General features: G+C 36.1%; 1 protein-coding gene across 1 annotated transcript; it reads left to right on the top strand.

Moving 5' to 3' along the window:
• Window positions 1-25: 25 nt before the first annotated feature.
• swap70b (switching B cell complex subunit SWAP70b) lies at window positions 26-20,527 on the top strand. The gene is made up of 12 exons (XM_059506638.1): window positions 26-239; window positions 728-868; window positions 4,000-4,173; window positions 4,926-5,153; window positions 7,190-7,336; window positions 7,491-7,599; window positions 8,506-8,687; window positions 11,148-11,255; window positions 11,779-11,945; window positions 19,062-19,260; window positions 19,415-19,511; window positions 19,919-20,527. The coding sequence occupies exons 1-12, from the start codon at window positions 81-83 to the stop codon at window positions 20,035-20,037; spliced, it is 1,830 nt and encodes a 609-aa protein (XP_059362621.1). The 5' UTR covers window positions 26-80; the 3' UTR covers window positions 20,038-20,527.
• Window positions 20,528-25,049: the final 4,522 nt, after the last annotated feature.

Below are 25,049 nucleotides of genomic sequence, written 5' to 3' on the forward strand. Positions count from 1 at the left end.
CTCATCGCTGAGTGGTGCTCGAGCCGCGAGTTCTGCAGTTCTGGTTCTAAGGTCATGTGACCGCTCTTTTGTAAAACCTCATGAGAAAACAGTTCACATCAAGTGCGACGCTAGTCAGTAGCCCAGAGACACTGCCTCTGAAAATGGGACTAAGGGACGAGCTCCTCAAGGCAATATGGCATGCGTTCACAGCCCTGGATGTGGATAAAAGTGGGAAAGTGTCTAAGTCACAGCTGAAGGTTTGTTTTTGCCACCGAATTAACGTTCTTGTTGGGGCACTGGAGTGTAAACGCTGTTTCTATGGCTCAGTGCAGGAAATTCTTACAGTTTAAGGAAATGTGAATCATAGTAGCCGCACTGAATGTAATTGTAAGAATATTTTAAGTGACTTTTTTTTTTTAGCATTTCAAACTAGTTTCGAAAGTTCAAAACTGCTTCTGGTGTCTTATTATAGTGTGTTACGGATGAGGTGTTCGATAATATATAACGGAACACCTTTAGTTATTTTCTAATCCTTCCCAAAACGTTGAATTTGTTTAAAATGTGTCTTTAAATACATTCAGATGAAATAAGGGTTTTTTGGTTTGCAAATAAAATTTGAGTGCTTTGATGAATTCTGCTTAAAATAACAATTTCTACTTCAAGCACTGATTTAGATCATTATTCAATTTGAATTTGAAATTATTATTGGATATGTTTTGGTGTTAAACTCAGTGATGTCTTTCAGGTGCTTTCCCATAACCTGTGCACAGTGATGAAGATCCCTCATGATCCTGTATCTCTAGAGGAGCACTTTAGAGATGATGATGAGGGTCCTGTTTCCAATCAGGGATACATGCCTTACCTGAACAGGTTCATTCTGGACAAGGTGAGCACATTTGCCATCATCCAAATAGGACTTTTCAGTTGTCAGGGATTTGAGGATTGTGCGTCCTTTGTGTAAGGAGTCGGGACAATATATTTGAAGTATTACTTAAAATTCATATTAGTATTTCTCTGGATAAAATGTATGTAGACTGCATTGACAGGGTGAATTTTTTTTTTTGATGGCCATTCTTATTATAAACCGCTTGTGGTTTTACATGCTGAGCTTTGCACTTTTTCATAAATGCTGTAATTCTTTTATGGATGTTCATTTTCTCATGTGAAAGTTTGTCATCCTCATGACTAACCCCAATTTGACTAAAACTACTGATGCAATTACTGCAGATCTATTGAAAGTAAATGTTAGATAACATAATGAAAAACTTCCAGGCATGAGAATGTGTTTCTTTTCTAAAGTAACATGGAAGAATTGCTTCCCTTGTAATTTCTCATTTTCTTGTGCAAAAAGGAAACAGAAGGAGGGAAGAGATTTCACAATGCACCACAAAGCATGTAGTTCTTTTGTATAGGAAAAATAATTTGTTGCTGAAAGGTATTATAGGCGATGTTGAATTCTGGTTCTTAAAATTCCTACAGTGGAAAGGCAAATTATACTCTTTGCCTATTTTATAATTGTCTGAGGTCTCGTATTTAACATGTAAACTTGTATAGTTGCATGAGTGACCATACACACACTCCACCCTGCTGCAAAGAGACCCGCCTTTCCCCTTTCTTTGCCTTTCACTTTTGACTCTCGGCCAAACAATTTAACTTGGGGTCGGTGGAAGAAAACAAGTTACAGTGCTTAACTTGGTTTTGTACTTATACATTCACACATATTCTAGTCATTGGCTTCTGTCTGAGGCGATACACTAACAGCTTAGTCACACATCTTACTTCTCGTTTTATGATGATGTATGATTGTGATTTTTGGGTAAATTATGCCCCACTTCTTTCTCGCCCTTTCAGCTCTCTTGATTCCAGGAATGCATTGTCTGTAAAGTGCTCTGATGTCAAATGAGGAACAAAAGACGTAGACCAACTCAACGACACAAGACCAAAATAGAGTGATGCTATCAAAACGGGCTAGTGCATTGTGACCCAGTTCTTTTAATACATAGTGTGGTTATGTTCAATTATGACATGCTGTGAGCACAGTATGATCAGGTTGAAAACGTGTTTGTTTCTCAGATTGGTTTTACGTGAGACGATAGTTAGTAATAACGTTGTTTATTTATTAATACAATTGTTTTAATCAGCAATGATGCATTAATTTGATTTGGAAAAAGTGCATGTTGTTACAAAAAAATTATATTTTAGATAAATGCTTTTATATATATATATATATATAAATCAATACAGGATTCTTTGATATATATATATATATACTGGAATAAATGACATTTTAAAATATATTAAAGTAGACCGCAGTCATTTTAAGCAGCTTTCATGTTACTTTTTTGATCAAATAAATGCAGCGTTTATGGGCATAAGGGACTTTTTTCAAAGACATTAAAAGCTTGAACAGTAGTGTACATTATTTAATATTTGTCAGAGTGGCACAGCTATCTAGAATGCTTCATTCTTATTGGTCATTCACAACATTTTACAGATAAATAGGTTTGAATAATGGCTGCTAATGTGTATAATTAACCATTGTCCCAAGCAATTCATTTCCTGAATGTCCTAGTTTATTCAGCAGTGTCTTTCTCCTTGCATAATAAAATACTCAAATCATTATTTATTTATTTTCGAAGTATCTGTGAAAAGTAGGATTATGGACAACTTCATAATTTTCTTTCTTTGTTATATAATAGTTGACTTTATGTGACTTTTAGCTCACAATATTCAGTGTCATTTGATTGTATATGTAGGTCCTCTATAGCTCGAAATTTGAGAACTGATTTCATTGACTACCTATCCCAAACACTCATCCCAAACACTTCCTACCGTAAAACATAAGACTCCCTCGCCCTCTCGACCTCTTACAGTCAGAGAAACCATAAAGCAGTTATTCACAGGCGTGATAAAGTCTATTTATGAATGTGATGGAGCCCGAGCTCCACTGAATACAAATGAACAGCTTCATCTGGAGAAGAACAAAGGCTCCACTGGCCACTCAGGTCTCCACAAGGCCCTTATTGTGAGCCTCCCAGAGAAAGCCGGGGTGCGATGGGAGGTGCGTGTGTGAGCGAGGGATGGAATCTGGCACATTTACTTGTAAAGAGGAGCTGCCATTTCAAAACAAACATACTTGTACCACTGCAACCAAGATGACGCTTGAGTTGGTGGAATACAGTGACTGTTTCATGAGAGTTGTCTGCTCTCTTTTGTTGCACACATTAGTCCTGCAGACGGATGAATATAAATAGTGTTGGGCACAGTTCATTTGAGCAGTTCAGCTTCTTCTTGTGGTTTGGTTTTAAAGTATGAGTTCATAGCAGTGAACTCAATTTATGCCAGCCATAGGTTTAAGATGTCAGCCACAGATGAAAGTTACATGTTTTAAATGCTTATGTCTGTATAAAATATGTAGAATTCGGTTAAATTGATTGAAATGTGATTATTCTTTTTCATTGGAGATGAAACATTTAAAAAAACAGTCAGTAATTTTTAGAGGCATTAATTGCTTTTGATTCATATTAAATAATGATGGTAGTTTGTGTTAGAGTAGACTAGCTTCTGTTAGCTTTTGACTTATTGTGTCGAACACACATTTAGTACTTTATCATTTGAATTTTGCCATTTGAAGACATAATTAAGTTTGGGTTAAGCTTACTTTTCTAAAATGTTTTACAGAAGTTTCAGCACTAGTCAGATGGGCACTAGATGCAAAACTGTGCCCAGAATGCTCCAAAAGTATCCATGGGAACTCTAGTTAAGTACTGGGGGGAAAACATGTCTTATTTGCAGTGTTGTGTGTGCCTTGAATAGGTTTCAGGCCTTCTTTGCACTTGTAAACCAGAATCAGGACATTTTGTTCATTTTGATCTGTATATCAGATTTAATTAGCGTTGAGCCTTTCTAACAGTTAATTATTTTTATTTTGATGTTTGGCATCTCCCCATTGTTTTTGCATTTTTCCCAGATCCATATGGTCTCATCCATATGGACTTTCTATTTTATTTTCTGCAGGTCCAGGATAACTTTGACCGAATAGATTTTAACAGGATGTGCTGGACTCTGTGTGCCAGAAAAAACCTCAACAGAAACCACCTGCTTATCTCAGATGACGATGCATTTAAGATTTGGTGCATTTTCAACTTCCTCTCTGAGGATAGATATCCACTTGTCATGGTCTCAGAGGAGGTGAGGATAACTGCATTTTTGTAACAAAATTTTATAAAAAGGAAAAAGAAAGCTTGGTAGAAACATTCGCAAAGTGATCCAAACCTACATGCAACTATTCAGTAGATGCAGAGATTTGTTTTGATCATTTTCTGTGATTGCTAGATAAAGATTTTTCTAAATATAATTATGGAATTGGACACAATAGTAGTTCCCTTCTGACAACATATTTTAGAGCAAACAACTGGTTTTCAAGAAAACTTTTTATTCATAACACATTCATAATTCCTCTATATTTCCATAGATTTTTGGAAGTCCTGAAGAAAAGAGAACAACCTTTTTCAGACCTCCTTTCATGATTAATAGTGTAGTTCCTATTTCTAATCTCCCATGATATCTTTATGTAAACAAGAGTTTTTTTCATTCTTTGCTACTTCTGTTTTAAAAACTTCTGTTTGATTCTTCCATTCTGGCTATGATTGTGATCAGTTTTTAAAAAGGAAGTTGTCAGCTTGCAATTATTATATGTGACTGTGATATCTTTTGTTTAATAAAGAGAAAACTATCAGGATTATTATACTTACTCTTAGTGAAATCAAATCAGTCCTTCAGTCATTGTGTTTTTCTGAATATGCTGTCTATGTTGTTGCACAGGAATAACTAGCATCTAAAAAAACATTTGTTTTAGTGCCATGAAAATACATGCAGTTTTCTCCTGTTTGAATGTATTAGAAATGATTGATATAATTATATGTTCATGCTCTTAACCTCAGATAGAGTACTTCCTTCGTAAGCAAACAGAAGCCATGGGTGGCAGTTGGATTGAGGAAAAGTTTGAAGAATACAAGCTCCAGCTGAGCAGCAAGCACCAGTGTCTGAACGTGTGGGAGCTGATTGAGTTGGTGGGCATGGGGCACTTCAGTAAGGGCATGGACCGCCAGACCCTCTCCATGGGCATTAATGAAGTGTTCCAGGAACTTATTCTGGATGTGCTCAAACAAGTAAGAGGAGTACGGCTCCATTATGATAGAAATTGTTTACAGTACACACATGCATACGGAGTCCAAAATGTACTTCTTTGCCATGCCTTCCAGTGGCATTCGAATTGATCTACTTCTAATCAGCAAACTATGTTGTACTTATAAAAATGTAATTATTAGGCTGTTTTTTCTAGCATGGTTTGGACAAAAATATTGTTGTGACTCTCTTGTGACGAGCCAGTGTTCATCTCTGAGGGAACTTTTCACAAATGCTTTTTTTCCTCGTATTGTGATTTTGATGGCGTAAAAGAATATTCCGCATGATAGTAAATTTTTCCTTTCATCGGGCATTTGGCAAGTGCTAATTTTAAACCCTGCATACATATGTACATTTTATTATTACCGTATTTTCCAGACTATAAGTCGCAGTTTTTTTCATAGTTTGGCTGGTCCTGCGATTTATAGTCAGGTGCGACTTATTTATCAAAATTAATTTGACATGAACCAAGAGAAATGAACCAAGAGAAAACATTACCATCTACAGCCGCGAGAGGGCGCACTATGTTGCCAGAGATGCTGCTGAGTGCTCCTGTAGTCTACACTGAGCAGCATAGAGCGCCCTCTCGCGGCTGTAGATGGTAATGTTTTCTCTTGGTTCTTGGTTCTAAATAAATGCGACTTATAGTACCGTATTTTCCGCACTATAAGGCGCACCGGATTAAAAGGCACACCTTCAATGAATGGCCTATTTTAGAACTGTTTTCATATAAAGGGGGCACTGGATTATAAGGAGCATAGAATAGAAGATACTGCAGTGCAGTCAAACGTTTGACTGGGTTTGCGTTATCATCCACTAGATGGAGCTGTGCTAAAGGGAATGACAACATTTTGACAGAGCAAATTAAAGGCTTTTAAGTGCGCCTTATAGTGCGGAAAATACGGTACAGTGCGACTTATATATGTTTTTTTTCCTCGTCATGACGTATTTTTGGACTGATGCAAAGTTTGATTGTAAATAAATACTTTATATAGGCTCTATATAGAATAATACAGTTTAATATATTTATCATTTTCATGTATTTATCTATAAAATGTAATTTAGTTCTGTGATGACAGCTGAATTTTTCAGCAGACATTATTCCAGTCTTCAGTGTCACATGATCCTTCAGAAATCATTCTAATATGGTGATCAAGAAAAATTTGTATTATTATCAATGTTGGAAATAGTTGTGCTGCTTAATATTTTTGTGGAACCAATACATTATTTTTCCAGGCTTCGTTTTTTTCCAAACTTTTGATTGGTAGTGTATATCAGATATTTAAGCATAAATATTTTTTATTAAATATGTTCAACAATGAGCAATAAGCATGTGGACATATGATCAAAATTGTATATTCTTTTCAGCTCGTTCATTCAGCACATTCTTTTTTGAATGAACGAGGCAAATCTGGATTGATATAATCACTGTGTTTAATTGTGCTGGTTGTTGTCAAACCTGCTACAATTCCATTTCCTCATGTTAAAGAAATTAGGTCATACCTGGAATGTTAATATCTTAACCAGTATGTAGCCTATGCAATTTGCATCTGCTAATTAGGACCTTTAGTAGACTGACTTCAGCCTTGTTATGAGCTGCCTGAGTTTTGAAGTATGTATGTTTTGTTTATCTTAGAGCAGTGGGAACAAAGCACACTGGCATCAGTGTTGTTTTCTGCTTTGACTATGAATGAGAGAGAGAGATTGGTGCCAAGGCCAGCTGTGCAGCCACAGTCAGGATCAGATACAGATTAACTAAGTCATAGGATACTGGTGCTTAAATAGGATGCGTTACTTACATAGTGTGAAATGCACATTTAGCCTTAACGAGGCCTTAGGAAAAAATCATTTGTGAGTCAGCATGCAGGATCCAGACTTTTAGCAGCTGTACCGGTGATACAGAATGACTCGTAGAGATAATTTAAGGAGCAGGACTCACCGTTGTTTCCACTTGTTGGCTTCACCAGCAGGAAACTGTCAACTGAACTGCAATGTGACTTGTTCCTTTGACCTGTTTCAGGGTTACATGATGAAAAAGGGCCACAAAAGGAAGAACTGGACTGAACGGTGGTTCTTGTTGAAGCCCAACTTAATATCATACTATGCCAGTGAAGACCTTACAGAGAAGAAAGGAGACATACTACTAGATGGAAACTGTTGTGTTGAGGTATAAGGGCTCCTCAAAGAATGATTTTTATTCTAAATATTCTTTCAGCTTGGTTGTAACTGTAACACTAATGTGTCATTTCTATGGTGACTTCATTCTCATGGATACATTTCCTTTTCCTCTTATTGTGATGACCTCACGCATTCCTCTACAGTCCTTACCTGATAAGGAGGGGAAGAAGTGCCTTTTCTATGTCAAGTGTTCAGACAAAAGCTTTGAAATCAGTGCCTCCGATAAAAAGAAAAAACAAGAGTGGATTCAAGGTGAGATTTGAATCATCCTGATGATTCATTCTGTTGTGTCTTTCACGGAAAGAAATAGAGACTGACAAATGTTTGGTCACGCTGAGTTTACATTTATTAATTTTAATTGAATGTTATTTTATTAATCAAATGTTCATGTTTAAATTGCCTAAAATGATCAAAGCTTATGCCAGCTCATGAATTTCTTTATAAAATAAAATATGATTTAATATGTTTATGAATGGATTGGACTGGATAATAAAGGAAAAACTGAAAACAAGACTCCAGCACACATTCAGTGTTTTAGCATGGCGACTTTAAGGAAAGTCAAATATAACACATTTTCAGTCATTTGTAATTTCATAATTTTGATGACATAATTAATTTGTTGTACATTATTAATGAATTTTAGGACAATATTACAAAGAAGACGACATAGTACAACAGGCAAGATCAATCTAATAATACAATACAATAGATCAATAAGTTGTAAATAAAAGTCTGGCATTGCAAAACAGTGAAAATGATATAATCAGTATGATACAATGGAATTCAACTAACTTATAACTAAGATTCAGTCTACATCTGACAATAAAACATGTTCCCTGACATTGCTTGAAAGGGTCCCAAGCTTTATTAAACTGGTTAGATGAGCCACTTTAGAAAAAAAGAGACATCACACATCCATTGCGTTGGAGTGATGACAAGAATTAATTCTATATTCATTTTTTTGACAGTGGTTTAAAATTTTTTAAAATATTAAAGAACATTTCTGACAGGCGATTATACATTTTAAGTCTCTTATGCATAATATAATTATTTAAATTAACCATTTTCTATTTGTATTCGATTTTCTGTATATATACTGCATGTATTGCTTCATGTTCATATTAAATTATATAACTTTTATGCTTTATGCCCACTCAGCTATTCAGACTTGCATCACACTCCTGAAGGTTGGACGTCCAGCTCCACACCACGAGGCACGGCAGAAACGACGAGAGTTACGACAGAAACAACAGGCTGAGCAGGAAGAACTGGAGCTGAGGATGAGAGAGCTGCAGACGGCCAATGAGAACAAACAGAGCGAGCTGGAGGCCATGAGGCAGGTCTGTAATGTCCTACAACAACAGATGCTGAGCTTTACGTCGCCTTGTGTTTTGTAGCAACTCACACAAACATGTTTCTCCCAGCACCTTTACTTGAAATTGGATGGTTTGTTACATGGTTCCTTCTACATTTTAATATACAGAATATGGCGGTAATTTGGTAATGGAAAAACAATCCATTTGAGATTCCTCCATGTAAGGAAATATTGGACTTGTAGAAAAACTAGCATTTAGTCATGCATGTGGAAATGGCAACACAGCATTTTACGATTAAAAAGAAAAGATTAAGTGCTGTTGGTATTGGAACAAAACTACAAACATACCCCCTGCACTGCAGTTTAATGAGTGAAACAGGAACTGTTTCTGTTGCCACACTGACCATTCAAGAAACACTGTTTCCCCAGGAACCCATGGTGGCTCTTTGTAATCTCTCCCTGCTATTCATGAATTTCACTGAAACTCTCATCTTTGATTCATCTATTCAAGCCCTCTGCAGAAACCGGTCAGCAGAAGTGGTTTCATCCTAAACGGCCAGTAGTGATGCTGAAATTAGATTAGCTCAAGTGTGTGGTTTCACACCCTATATTGAAATGTGGATTGAGCATGTATGTGTGAGAGGTGGGGGCTGGGTGAGGAATTGTGGTTTGCATTTAACCCCTTCTGAACCTTCTTTCATCTAATTTCTTGTTATACTGGTTATCTTTTCCAGTCGAGTGTTTTAATATTGTTAAATCCGAGTTTAGCCAGGCTTATCACTAATGAGTTTTGTCATCGCCAAGTGGATGTAATTCAGTAAGATAAGCATGACTGTGTTACAGATTCAGCACATTGGTTAATCTACAAAGACAACACTCAAATTGTGCAGGAAAGGGATTTTTCTCTCTTATTTTTCTTCATGTATAGACTTTACACTATACCAAATTAAACAATATTTGGCATAGAATATAAACCATAATTAAGACTGATTTATTTAACTAGCTATATGCAACAATAACCAAAACACACAATTTGAAAATATACTTTACTAAATAAGTTTTACTTTACATTAAAATAAGTAAATCTTTAAAACATAATATATACATAAAAAAATCTAAACATATAAATATAAAAACACATTTAAACATATTTAGTTGAGCAATCAAGTATTAATTATTGTTTTATTTTTAGTCTATAAATTCAGACAAATAAAAAAAAAACATTTAAACAGGGTTTTATATATATATATATATATATTACTATGCCTGCATTTATAGACTTTAATACTACATTATAATTTGACGTACAAATATAAACCAGTAAATAAGACTTGATTCTTTGACTAGATTTCTGTGTATAGCAATATACAAAAACTATAATAAGTTAAAATCATTCAAATAAAACATAAAAAAAAAATGCTTGACTGAATTTGTATTTTATTTGCATATATTTAAAATGTTTAAAAAAACATATAAAATGTTCAAATAGATTAACAAAAAAGTGTGTGAATTTCCATACACGTTGAAATGTAATTCGATTAATTGAACTGAATAGTTTTAATAAAAGTAACAAAAATGTCTCCTAAAACCATTTTAAAGTATAAAATATTGGTATAAAATTACAAAACATTAACTTAGACTTGAATCTTTAACCATTTAAAAGAGTAGGCCATTAAAACAAATAGACTGCCAAGTCTAACAGCCGATTATAGTATATTCTACAAAAAACACAATATTCTCTGATAGAAAACCTTTCTGACACAGTACATATAGTGTTAACTGGGAACAATTTGATTTACGCTGATGACAAGTTCTCATTGTCTGATCTAATTGTGTCTGAACTGTTGTCTGCATGGAGAACAGTCCAGCATTGATGTGTCAGTGCCTCTCCCCCGTCCTCTTATACATAGCAGGACAATAGGTGCCTGGGGAGAGAGCTAGAGAGGGCTGTTCCAAACCCTGAGGAGTTCATACTAAAACAAACCTGCCCTGTCACTCAGCACGGCCACCTGGGATCGCACACTGACATGCCCTCTGACCACAAACCACAACCATACAGAAATTGATTGAGGGGTGAGATTAGGGGATGGGAGGATACTGTTGTCGTTCATTTGTATTTAATGTAAACATCATGTGGTTTCTAATTAAAACATGTTGTGTTATTTGTATGTATCGCATATAGACAAAGTGTGATTTTTTTTTTTTTCACACTGTGTAAAAGGTTTTTGGGTATGACGGATGTGTCAGGTTCAGTAGTGTTTTTTTGCATTTGGAAAGGCCCCTGCTGTGTTGAGGTTTGCATATGAAGTTTAATTTTTTTTGCGTAATATAGATGGTTTGAACACTCGCATTCTGGGTAGTGGTATTATGATCCAATGGGGAAAATTAGCCTGTTTTCTCCATTTATAGCCAGCTCTTTAAATCCAGTTCAACATGATGTGTATCTGATTTCTTTACAAATGAGGAGAGTCTTTGTGATGCACAGAAACTGGAGGAGGCCGCAGCCAATGCAGCAGAAGAAGAACACAGACGCCTGCAGACCCAGAGCGAGCTGCAGGATCTTTACCGGGTGGAAATGGAGAAAGAGAAAATGGTAGTAGCTTGCTCTTTAAACTTGGTTGGTGACTGTTTGGCTAGCATATTGTTAACATGGCTTTTAGCACTGACTCTTCTATGCCCTTTGATATCATGTACCTAGAGAGGTTATGCAGACCAATGAGGTGCTGGATTACTTTAGCTCCACAGGTCCATATTTAGAATACTACAGGAAGTATGCTGCAGCATAAGTTCTGCTTTCTACAGTTAACTGGAAACATGGGAGCACAAAATTTTAACACATTGTCACATAAAACCAAGCAGTATGCACTGATATTTTTTAAAAAGGGATAGCAACTTAAAAATGAAATTTGTCATAATGAATCATTCTAATGTTGTTCCAAACATAACTTTACTTCTGTGGAAAACAAAGATATTTAGATTTTTTTTTTTCAATGAAAGTCAACGGGGTCCAGTATTCTTTTGACAAATTCTTTGATTCTTTTTGAAACATTCTTTTAAATATCTTCTTTTGTGTTTTGCAGAATAAAGAAAGTCAAAAAATACTATGTGTGTTTTAGGTGCGGCAGCAAATGGAGGAACAGGTGGCTCAAAAGTCCAGTGAGTTAGAGCAGTACCTGCAGCGCGTACGAGAGCTGGAGAACATGTACCACCGTTTAGAAGAAGCACTGGAGGAAGAAAGACAGGCCAGACAAGATGAGGAAACTGTCAGAAAACTACAGGCCAGGTAAATATATTTAAATCATGACAACTCTATGAATGGTCTTAGCATGTTAATGGATATGACGATGCATTTGGCTCACTAGATCTTCTATGCATGGTGTTGCTGCCAGTATATAAAGTGAAGTGAAAGTGACATACGGCCAAGTATGGTGACCCATACTCAGAATTCGTGCTCTGCATTTAACCCATCCAAAGTGCACACACACAGCAGTGAACACACACCCGGAGCAGTGGGCAGCCATTTATGATGCGGCGCCCAGGGAGCAGTTGGGGGTTCGGTGCCTTGCTCAACGGCACCTAAGTCGTGGTATTGCCGGCTCCGAAACTCAAACCCACAATTCTAGGGTTAGGAGTCAAACTCTCTAACCACTAGGCCACGACTTCCCCACGCTGCATGAAAGATTGCTCACAGCAGTTGCTGCTGCATTAATACATAAATTCTTTAGCAGATCTAGACAGGTGGAGCTGGGGAAGGTACAACACTGAACCAGAGTATATTAGCATAAGAAGGAATTTTTAAAAAGATATCAAAAAGGCAGTGATCAGAAATACTAATATTTATTGTGTGTTTGTATAACAGCACACAGACACAATTTATTTATAGAGTTCTTTTTGGTCCTCAAATATGATCGGCTTAGAGCATTTTCCATAAGTGTGACATTCTAGTGATTACGGAATTCCAACCATTTCACTGTTTGTATCAATGCGCTTGCAGTAATTTTGTCATGGCTGCCTTTGCACTTTTGCCTAACAACTGTTATGATGGCTGTTGTTGTTTATTTATTTATTATTATTATTCAGTAAATAATATTTTTTATAAATAAAAGTAGTATTTAACTACAGTATTTAGTATTGAGAAACGGTGCATGTTCGTGATGGTGATTAGTTACATTGTTCTAAAATGAGATGGTGACAAGATTCTGTTTTTATGAGTGAGTCAAGACTTTCATATTGAAAGAGACTGAAGCAGGGTTGAAAACAAGCAAGTTATTTATACTTTCAACAACAGCTTGTAAGACTAACCCAACAGATCTAAAGTGACATTTCTGAACTAGTAACAGAAGTATGAGCTCTGCTGCTAAAGCTGTCGCCAGGGCTTAAAATGGGCCAGGTGGGGTTAATAGCCTCAGGCCAGAATAGTGCAGGGTTTCCACAGTCGAGCCTGAAGCACCGCTGCGCGTCACTAAAACACGCCCTTTACACGCCTCTCAGAAACAACGTCACACAACCTCATCATTTCACCCACAAAAAGGGAAGTTATCAGAAAACTAAGAAATAAGTCTCGGGAACTAGCGAGATCCAACACGAACATGATAAAAGCTGCTGTTTGTTTGCATGCTTTGGTAAATATTCTAATTCAAAAGCATCAATGTTTTACTATAGAATAAGTGATAAATTGATCATAATGAATTAATTTATCAGGACTCAAAATTAATCACACAGAAATACACTTATTTCTATTTTATTTATTTATTTTTAACGCTTATGAAAATAGCCTGCTTATTCAGTCGAGTCTGTTTTTATTTATTTGTAGCCACAGTGGCCTAAACGTCACATTTAGAATGAATGATAATATCTCTATTCTCTATTTTTATAAAAGCTCCCGAACATAAAACATTGTTATATTTTTATGATAGGTTCTTGAGACGAGACTTATGACAGATAATATAAGTTACTAAATAATTACACAAATGTGATAGAGAATAAGAAGCTGACATCTGATTTCCTCAAGCGGTCATATATACCATGTTTACTATGGTAACGTTAATGCCCAGCGAGCACAGTCTTTTGCATCGCTTATAAATATTTCTGCCTTGTATGGTGATTGTAATTCACATCAGATCAAGTTATTGCAAACACTCCTGCCGACTGAAAGTGAGCTTTGAGGTAGGTAGTATTTTGCAGAAATGGTATCTTGGTATAATGTATGAACAACGGTGATGAAACAAATATGATATTATTAAATATAAAACTATGCAGATGGCGTTTTGTGGCACGGCAGAAATTTGAACAGCGTCCTGAGTCATAGCTGGGCACCGCGGACAGATGCAGAATGAGACCACCGGTGTGTACACTCATAGAGAATAATGTTTTCGAATTTTAAAGACGTGGCGTGACGCAATGCGGTGCTGCGCTTCTCGTCCAGTGTGCGACCCACTTTAGGCGACTAGTATTTACCCCAACAAAAATGGTTTTAATTCAGTTATTTCAATGTTTGCTGTAGTGTGTAAGTAGGAAATATCAGTTTACATTTCCAAACATTATTTTTGCCATTAAATGTGATAATCTAGTGAGATTTTTGTTTTCCAAAAATCACGGGCCCGACAAAACGCGGCAATGATTATCGGTTAAATGCCACAGCCTACCTGAGTATTGTTGCTGACCATGTCCATCCCTTTATGACTACAGTGTACCCATCTTCTAATGGCTACTTCCAGCAGGATAATGCACCATGTCACAAAGCTCAAATCATCACAGACTGGTTTCTTGAACATGACAATGAGTTCACTTTACTGAAATGGCCTCCAATGTCACCAGATCTCAATTCAATAGTACAGCTATGGGATGTGGTGGAACCAGAGATTCGTATCATGGATGTGCAGCCGACAAATCTGCAGCAACTGCGTGATACTATCATGTCAATATGGACCAAAATCTGTGAGGAATGTTTCCAACACCTTGTAGAATCTATGCTACAAACAATTAAGGTAGTTCTGAAGGCAAAAGGGGTCCAACCCGGTACTAGCAAGGTGTATCCAATAAAGTGGGCAGTGAGTGTGTCTATGTATGTATGTATGTATGTATGTATGTGTGTGTGTGTGTGTGTGTGTATACATATATTAGTGGTTAGATTAATCTAGATTAAAATGGCTCATTTGAATTCTGCCGAAGGAATTCAGAATATGTGTGTTACCAGTGCCGGCCCAAAGGGTTGTGGGGCCCTAGGCGAGATAAACAAAATTGAGCCCACTGGTGTAAAAACAGTGAGAAGAGAGCACATAAAAAACAATTTCAATATTTAAGTGTATACATTTTTATTACCTGTAACAAACTCAACATGTAATACGTGTAAAAATATTTAATCAGATTTAAATTTGGAAAGAGGAGGAGACCTTTTTTTTAGCATGAATTAGTGGGATGGATAATTAATTGATTATTTAATGAAACATGCTGAATGTGGCCTAATTTTCTCTCACATATCACACAAGTATGTCTGTGATCATGGGCATCATCACATTTATTAAATCAAGTATTAATACTACAATAATAAATAATGTATTATGTTTAGCGAAACATACCTTTACTTTGAGCCTGCTTTTCTTCATCTGCTTTTCTCTTTTTTCGGCTCCAGAAAGATATTGTTTGGATGCCATTTAATTTAAAATTAAAATAGCATCAATGTGCATTGCATAAATTAGAAATACGTCGATCAAAAATAGCAACCAGACTTATGACATTATATAACTTTAGACTTATTTAAGACACTTTCATGAGTTAATATCGAAAGGAATTTACAGAGATATGTGGCTAAGTGTAATATGTTGAATCTGTACTGGGAATACGTTATGACATTCTAGTTCACCCAATAGCCTATTGCGGGAGGTGTTATGCTAAATAGAGTGTGGTGCTGCTGTGGATGTTTCTAATCTTTTTTCCGCTTTTATTTAGACAGTTTATTATTATTATTATTATTATTGTTGTTGTTTTCAGCTATTTGTCGTATGAATTATTCAGAGATATTCTTTTAATAAAATATGTTTTGTATTTTGCTCACCGTCATTGTGAATTGTATTGTGTTTAATGGGGTCTGTGCATTACAAAAGCGTTACAATTGATACATAACCACTCATACTATATGTGAACATTTGGAAAAAATAAAACAATTAAAAATGCATGACAAGAGGGGCCCCAGGCGACCGCCTGTATCGCCTGCCTGTATCGCCTGTTGGACGGGGCAGCACTGTGTGTTACGCAAATAAAATTGACAAACAGTAAGTCTTTGAGAAGGGGTTTATCAAGCTAGGTGGTGCATTAGAAAAGATGCTCATCTCCTGTTTCCAAAATGCATCACAAAGTGCTTGGAAAAAGCTGTAAACTAATTCCACATTGCACAAGGTGCAAACAACCTTACGCCTGTTTCACACATACTTCGTCTGCAGTCCGTATGCGTTGCATATTTTTTACGCACCCATGTTAACGGATTCCAGTTGCGTTCCAGGAGCGTTGCGTCTGCAGCAGTGCAGAGATCGTTTACATACCGAGTAGCGGACTGCAAACGTGTCCTGTGTGAAAGCACATCGAGTCGCACACGGACTGCATACGCACTGCAGACGGAGTATGTGTGAAACAAGCGTGAGCAGATCCGTAGCTGGGGTCAGCGGGGACCCGGTGAAGGTTGTACCAGTGGGCCCTGTTTGAAATTGTTTAATTTGTATGTTCGTTTATTTTTATTTATTTGTGCTATTTACACAATGTTTAAGTTTTTTTCAAGTTTGTAGGTGTCAAGGTACAAAAACCAAATAATTAAATGTAAAATAGCAATGGATAGTCTTCAATGTAAAAATGAAATATAGCTACAATCAAACCTACATTTATTCAGACACCTTCAACATTTCTCACATTATTACAGTTTTGCTATATAAGGTCTAAAGATAAGGTCATGTGACACCTGGAATGGAGCAACTGACAAAAACCAGTCCATTGCCTTGTAAAGTGGGAAATTCGAGTAGCGTCAAACACATGAGGATGTCTAAGATGTCTGCAATTCCTGTTCCCTGTCTCACCCCACAAACCCAACTCTATTCCTGTACTTGTGCTGACCCATCGCCAGCTCATCACTTTACCCAAACTCACACAAAATGGCACAATCAGCTCTATTACCAGCATGTGAATTCCCCTCATTTAAATATCTTCTATTGGCTCGCAAATGGCGTTCAGCCACTGTTTAAAGTGTCCCCTATTCTGCCGATTCATTCGAACCAGTTCAAAGATTCAGACTGTATGACAGTCAAGATGCGTTAAAAAACGGGTGCGTGCAAGAATACTTGTCCGGAGTTCTACATAACATGATCAACCCATACACGTTACGTGACTGTGGGCTTAAAACCCTCCTTTCCTTGAGCCTACTCTGCTCTGATTGGTCAGATGGCCTAGTCTGTTGAGATTGGTCTACGGTAGGGGTGATTTTCAGTAGGTCTAGCATTAGGTTTTAGGTACAGAAATTGAATAAAATAATGAAATGTAAAACAGCATTGCATATTTGACTATAAATTAAAGATGAACCTTTATTAAAGTTACACAAGCTATTCAATCAAGATCAGTGATTTATTTGTTGTTACTGTCCGATTAACATTAAGAAAGTGCTGTCACTTTAAGAGAATGCAATGATCCAGTGCACTGATACAGTACGTTTAGCCGGCTATGTCTGCTATAGGATACTTACCAAGACGGATAAGTATTTTTTTGTGCGAAATTGTCCATTCAAGCACAATCCTTCAGAGAGAGCTTAATATTTGTGCGCGTTCTGAGACGCGGGTTTGCGTGCATCGGATGAGCGAACGCGCACATCTTTTCACTGCATGCACAAACTTGCATCCTCTGGCTCTTAAATGTTTAAAGTGGCAAAGTTTAAAATGACGTGACATTCAGCCAAGTATGGTGACCTATACTCAGAATTCATGCTCTGCATTTAACCCATCCAAAGTGCATACACACAACATGAACACACACCCAGATCAGTGGGCAGCCATATATGCTGCAGTGCCCTGGGAGCAGTTAGTGCCTTGCTCAAGGGCACCTCAGTTGTGGTATTGCCGGCCCAAAACTCGAACCCATAACCTTAGAGTTAGGAGTCAAACTCTCTAACCATTAGGCCACAACTTTCCCTAGTTTAAACACCGATATCAACAATTTGCTGTTCAAGTCTCACCTGTGCGTGTGCTATCAGCACCCGGGTGATGACGGACTAAATGAGTTCTCATATTTCAGCATACGGCATTCACATTGAACAAGAGTAAATGGTTTGTCCAAGGTGTTTTTTTTTTTTAATCGCTGTCTACTGTCTGGGAAGCCACAATGCGCATCCATCAACAGAAACATACATTAGCCTAACCGTGTTTTTTTTTTTTTTACGTTTTATTTATAAGAAACAATATTACAGATGCGTTGACAGAATGAAGTTGAACTGCAGCCCTAGCTCACGACGAACCGAGTGTGGAGAACTGTATGTTTAGTTTTTTTTCCACGACCCGTTCCACCCCTAGTCTACGCCATACAGTGTTGTCGGGAATTATACGGCTATATCAGTAGTCCTGTATTTTGAATGCTCTATAGAAAATATAAACATCTCTTATTTATCATACAGGTTGTGATTCAATGGAGCAGCTGGTCCAAATAAAAAGCATTACTGATCCATCTTTCAACAGTAAGCATTTTGTGAATCCTGTGTTGAACTCCCAGAGATTAGAGAAGCAGTTATCAGTAGAATGGCGTTTTTGTGGGCAGGGTCAAGTTTTTCGCAGCCGGGCAACATAGAACATTTCGCATTATGCAAATGTGTTACCTTGTGATGTGTAGCCTTCACGGAAGTGGAATATGAATCTGGGCTGTACAGAGCTGATTCTTTATTTTGGGAGAGAATAACTTTATATATCGTGCACTTTCAGCTTTACAGCTTTCCAGATCGTTTACATTCACATTCAGCTACATTACACACGGCATGAAAGTCAATATTGGAAATGGCATAAAAATGTGCTCTTAAATTTTTTTTTATAAATGTATATGCTACACATACATTTTTATGTATATGTATTTGGTTTATACAGTCTATTTTAGGTCACCTGTAAATTTATACAAGGTAAAAAGTATCAAATACATTGCATAACCCTGGTTATCCTAGCTCATCCACACAGTATCAATGTCAGCATTTTTTTTTTTTGAGGCACCTACTGTAACACAATAGCTTGCGACATCATAGGATTTCCCATTTCCTCCTCCTACTTTTCAGTTTGTCTCTCTACTGCCTGTCTAATAAAGATCTAAAAAGCTTTTAAAAAAGAAAACGTAATATAATTTGACAATGTTTTTTAAATGTGAGCATGTGCATCTGTGTCTCCTGCAGGCTGCTGGAGGAGGAGGTATCCAAGCGTGCAGAGCTGGAGGAGATACACCTGTATCAACAGCAGACCATTTCCCAGACTCAGGCTGAGAAACAGGAGCTGGAACGAGAGCGGCTGGTGAAGGAGAGCGCTTTGCAGTCTGCCATGCAGCAGCTGCAGCAGCTGGAGGCTGACAGACAGGGTGCACTGGAGCAATATGAGGTAAACGCTAAAATAACAAACGGAAGCTGGTTATGTTGAAGTTGATATCTTTGTTGCTCTGTGTAGATTGCCATCTAGTGGCTGAATAGAGCAATGTGCGCAGTCTTATATATCACTACCTCGGATGATGAGATTGGATGTTTTATGTGAACAGGAGGTGATGAAGAAACTAGCAGATGCTGCTAATAACACAAAGAGCTGGAAGGACAAGGTGACTCATCATGAAGGACTCATACGCCTCATTCAGCCAGGTGACCTACTCTTTAATTATTTTTAAGAATGCAAAGATTTTTTTAAGCACTTTTATTTAACATTTATTTACCAGAATCTAATCTTTTCACAAATGACTGCCATTTATAGGTTAAGCTTTATTTACATCATTCACTATGAAACGAAACCATGCATCTCTATGAACCCATTTACACCGAATCTGAAAAATCATTCTCCAATGGTCCATCATTTTTTTAAAATAAAAAATAACAACAACAACAAATTATTATTTACTGACCATCCAGCAACATTAAAAATACAGTTGACTGAATTAATTATTCATTTCTTATGCTCATGTTGTTCTAATTTCGTGATTGTGTTTGTTAAGGTGTCTGCTGAATGTATTAATATCCATACCTTATTCATGTTTTTTGTTTTGTCTTTTCAGGTCCCAAGTACCCTCAGAAAATCACAAACTGGGGACCTGCAGCTTTCACAGAGGCAGAACTGAGTCTGAGAGAGAAAGACTGGCAGGAAAAGAAAAACAGGCCTCCTACACCCCAGTAGTGTGTCCAGTCTGTAGATCTGCTGCCCTGTTAATACACGTTACTGTAGATAGTGTCACTAGTGAAGAATATATATACTGCCTCTGTGGGGTTAGCTTCGGACCACACTAAAACTGTAGGCCACTTGACTTTACACAGTAAGGTTGAGCCTGGCCTCATCTGAAGAATTGTCACCATTTCAATCTCTACTATAACATTCCAGTGTCATTCTGTCCTTTGCTTTGAAGAATTTTTTATAAACATTTTTGTATGATGTTCTACATCTTGTGAATGTGTTCATTTTGGTGCATTTCCACCAAAGTAAAGGCAGATGGCTCTTCCCCATAGTTCATGAGTTTAAAAAAAGTTTTTTTTTTTAAGTAAAAAAAAAATGAATAACCTTATTGACCAAGTAAATCTTGTTAAAAAGTGTAATTGTGCATGCATTCCATTGTCACCTCTAGTTTTTTAAAACTATTAAAATTGTACAATTTAAATAGTAATAAAGCATGCAAAATAATACTTGTGCTAGAACATTTGACATAGCTGGAACGTATCTAGCAGTTGTTCACATACTGTAAGGGCAATCTCATTCAAAAAGACATGACTGCAGTATTAACTAATTTATATGCTCAAATTATTAACACAATTGTGTTTTTACTACAATTGATGTGTTTTTGGGATTATTCAGTTAGGTACAATACCATACCAAACTGTTGTTTGCCTTAAACTAATGTCCAGATTTAAGCCTGAGACTGTATTGTTTGTCATTCAATAAAGGCATTATTTAATAGTTGTAAATGATTGGTTTTTAGAGTAAAATTCATTTTGTTGAGCGCTTAGAAAGTGAGGTTTTAAGGCCACTAGGGGTCGATAGACCACTGCATTGGCAGCCTATCTTTTTACTGCTGCTTGTAGAAGTAGTTGGGAGACTAAGTGCAAAGGAAACTTGAATTGGGCTTAAAGGGGACACAGCTATTATTTGAAATGTGTTGATGTATCTTCAAGGGTGGTGCATTCTTAATTTATAATTTAAGTTTAAATTTCAAGTTTGTTTAAAACCAAATAGTCTAAGCTTTTATACTGGAATGTCACGGTTATATCATTGTTTTAAAATGTACTCAATTCTATTATTGAGATGTATTACACGGGACAAATAATGACAGATGATGGATCTTGAAAGGCGAATTGTGAATGAGAGAGGCAGAAGACTGTAGAACTGAGGTGTGCATAAATGTGTTCCTGATCAAGCGTGACGCAAGCCTATTAAAAAGCTTGGCCACCTTTCAGGCCACTATCATTATCCAAGGATATGATAATTGGATTCCTGATGCACTCACAGTTTCCATAAACTATTTCTGTATAAGTAATTGAAAATCGCTCTGAGTCTAAACAATCCAAGCACAAATTTAACTTTGAATTGGTGGAATGAAGATGTATTGTCAGCTTAATTTCTCAATGGGGAGCCGTGTACTCAGATAACGGAGGAAATTGAATTTCTTATTTAGCATGCTTGCTCATGTACTGTACAGGATGGAATGATTAAAATGAGATTGTAATTATGATTATTTTAAGATGTATAATTGAGTTGGACTAGAGGTTAATGCTGCTCTTACCAAAGAGGACGACATATCAACACTTGTACAAACTAAATTTGTATCGCTGCCATTCTTATTCGGAAGTGTCAGATTTGTGTTATTATGCACAAGGGTCCGTTTGTTTTCCATGAACTCATCTTGTAAAATTTGAACAAATATTCTTGCCAGATATTAATTTCTAGTTGGTTTACATGAGTGCTGAGTGTCATATATTGGTAATAGTAAAATTTAAAATAGTAAAACTTGATTGCTAATAAACAAAAAAATATTTTAAAGTAATGTGATTATTATATTATTTATAAAAAATATTTTTCATTTATTTGAATTATTGATTTCGTTGAAATTAATTTTATTATATTTTTTATTATTTGATTTGCTTTTTTGAGTTTTGCATGTCATATGGATGAAAGTAAAAAAAAGAAAACATGCCTACATTATTTAACAGAAAAAGACCAGTGCTAAAACACTTTTATATGTTAATAGATATTTATTAAATATTCTAAAATATGTAAAATATATATTTACATGAATATATATTTAATAAAACTATACATATTTAAAAATATTTATTCTTCTTATTAATATTTTTCAGTTTTGAGTGCTGTGTGTCATATATGCTTGCATATATGCTTTATTATATATATATATATATATATATATATATATATATAAAATTATATAATATATATAATTATTTACATTATGTGCTTCCTTCAAGCACTGCATGTCATACATGGCCAACAGTAAAACAAATAAATATTAATAAACAATATAATTACAATTATAATAATATTTAGACATGAATATTTTTTAAAACTATAATAAAAAATTTATTATGTAAATCAACATTTTGATTATAATGTCTAATTATTATTATTTAATGGTAACACTTTACAGTAAGGTCTTATTTGTTAACAATAGTTAATGCATTAGCTATTTTTTTACTGCATTATCTTTACTGTTTCTTAGTTAAACTTTGGTTATCAGATACAACTTTTTATTTTAAAACTGTATTAGTAAATGTTGAAATTAATATTAAATAACTTTTTAATTGTACAGAATGTTTTTTTTTTAAATAAATTATTTCATGTCAATGTAATTATATATACACATTATTGTTTATTTATTTGTTTCTGAAAACTAAAACTGAAAGGTCTGCCCCATTTGCATTGTGCTTGTTTGTGTCTAGATGTTTTATAGTAGGAAACTGTGGTGTAGAGGAATGCTTTTTTCCTGCTCAGGTTTAGTCAGATGAATTATTGCATCCATGAAGTTTATTTACAGCAATAGCTATACCACGCAAACACTGTGGGCAAAAGGTGCACTGCATTAATATCTTATTTAACACGTCCAGCTGTGCTTGTCTAACTGACAATACCACTTAAAGCTGTATTTACTGTTGAGACCGACCTACTGACCCCCAGGCCCGTCCAACAACCTCCAAATTTTGCAGTCAATTTCTGCTGAAATATTTTGGCTCATCAACGTAACCCAGTGCTCGCGTGTGTTCTCACATGCAATCAGATATTTGATGATAAAAGCAATATTTATTTCAACTACGTCCCCCCCGGCTGATCGATTGGCTCTGGCTAAAGACGTCATTAGTGATGTAAATGGGCGATTCTCTGCATTCCTCCAAATCTATCTGATGTACATCCAGAAAAAAGTGCTGCATTTATAATAATAATAAAAAAAAAGAACACAAAAACAGATTCATTTGCAATATCAGGCCCACACTTACGCATCCATCATCATTTGCAGTTCCGTCACGGACTTCACGTCTCACCACTTGACACTTGGAAAAGGCCGAGCTGATGAAATATCTTTTCAGTGACCTTTCAAGCTATTTATATATTAAAAGAAAATCTAATGATTGTGCAAATATCTGCATACTACGTGAGTGACGGAGAGCAAAGAAGCAGGCTAGGGGTAAAATGTGCAGTCCAGATGCACGGCGTTCCGGCCGAACTAAGGCTTTACGCAACGGGATGGAGGGTCATTAACGGCGGTGCTCCGGATGCGCCCCGCTCCCCAGCAGCGCCTGTATGCCATCATTCCTCTTTTCAAACTTCCTTGAATCCATCAGCTCCGGTTTGGGGCCTTCTGCACTAGCGCAGAATTCCAGAGAAATGACGTGAAACAGAAATGCATCAAATTCCTGATCTGGAATACATCGCTGGGTTCTGCCTGTCCGTGGCCCCTCAGTAGATACTGTAAAAAGGGGCTCTGGGGTGTCCACGGAAAGGCATTTTTACATCTGCGCTGTGCGAAGCTGCTAGCACCTCTGGGGAGCCATGTGTTCAGTTTAATTCTTTGAGTCTTTGGAATGTGAGAGTGCTGTAAAAGTCACAGCTATCTATGGAACTGATTAGTGGCTTGTTCTGCATTGATAGTCTGCAGGCATTTGTTTAATCTATTAAAAAAAGGTCGAAATAAATTACAGTAAATGTTTACAGTTCCAAAAAGATTTAATTGAACTCAGGTTCATAGGATGATAATATGATAAAAGGGTCATTCTCTGTAATCAAAGCTGTACAGAGTAAAAGAAAATGACCCCCAGCACTGCACACACACTGTACTGTACACACCGCAATAAGGACAAGACCTGCTAGAGCTGATGACATTTCCGGTGTAGGTCCAGTCTAAACAAGCTCTGACCGCCCCAAACCACCCTCTACCAGCGCTGGTACTTGCTCCGTCTATAATGCTGTGATAATAAGGATGGGTCAAGAATATTCAACTCGCATTGCTACTATAAAGTGTCTATTTGCTGTGTATCAGATAAAATGTTAAGGTCAAATATATTTCATAAAAGAAAGTAAATGATATAAAACAGTATAAAATGTTTATATGAGTAATATATACATATAATGATGAATAACTATATAATTTACATTATTTCTCATTAGTATAATGCAGTCATAAATTTCAATGTATGAAAATTACAGATGCATTTTTAATTTATATAAAAAAAAAACACAGTGAGTGAAGACATTCATAACATTACAAAAGATTGCAAATAAATAAAATAATTGTTCTTTTTAGCTTTCACATTTTAAAAAAATCACATTTGCGGCTTTCCACAAAAATGTACTGCAGCACAACTGTTTTCAACATTAATACTATTAGGAAATGTTTCTTGAGCACTAAACAGCCTACTAGAATGATTTCTGAATAATCGTGTGACACTGAAGACTGGAGTAATAGCTGCTTTCACATGAATGAATTACATTTTGCAATACTAAAAATAAATTTCCCACAATATTACAGATTTTACTGTATTGCAAATAAATGCATCCTTGGTAAACATATGAGACTTTAAATTATTATTATTATTATTACACATCCAAAAATCCAACTTTTGAATGGTATAGTGTATTTTTTTTTAGAAATAATGCTTCTAATATTTATCACGCATATAGCCATTTATATTAAG

Source organism: Carassius carassius, chromosome 23, assembly GCF_963082965.1.
Source record: "Carassius carassius chromosome 23, fCarCar2.1, whole genome shotgun sequence".
In the NCBI taxonomy this organism is placed as follows: Eukaryota; Metazoa; Chordata; class Actinopteri; order Cypriniformes; family Cyprinidae; genus Carassius; species Carassius carassius.

What these genes read in the sequence shown, in the direction of transcription:
- swap70b (XM_059506638.1), top strand. Translation starts at nt 81, where the DNA reads ATGAGAAAACAGTTCACATCAAGTGCGACGCTAGTCAGTAGCCCAGAG. An exon ending in TTCTGGATGTGCTCAAACAA is followed by an intron (nt 5,154 to 7,189) that starts GTAAGAGGAGTA and finishes GACCTGTTTCAG; the next exon opens with GGTTACATGATGAAAAAGGG. An exon ending in AAAACAAGAGTGGATTCAAG is followed by an intron (nt 7,600 to 8,505) that starts GTGAGATTTGAA and finishes ATGCCCACTCAG; the next exon opens with CTATTCAGACTTGCATCACA.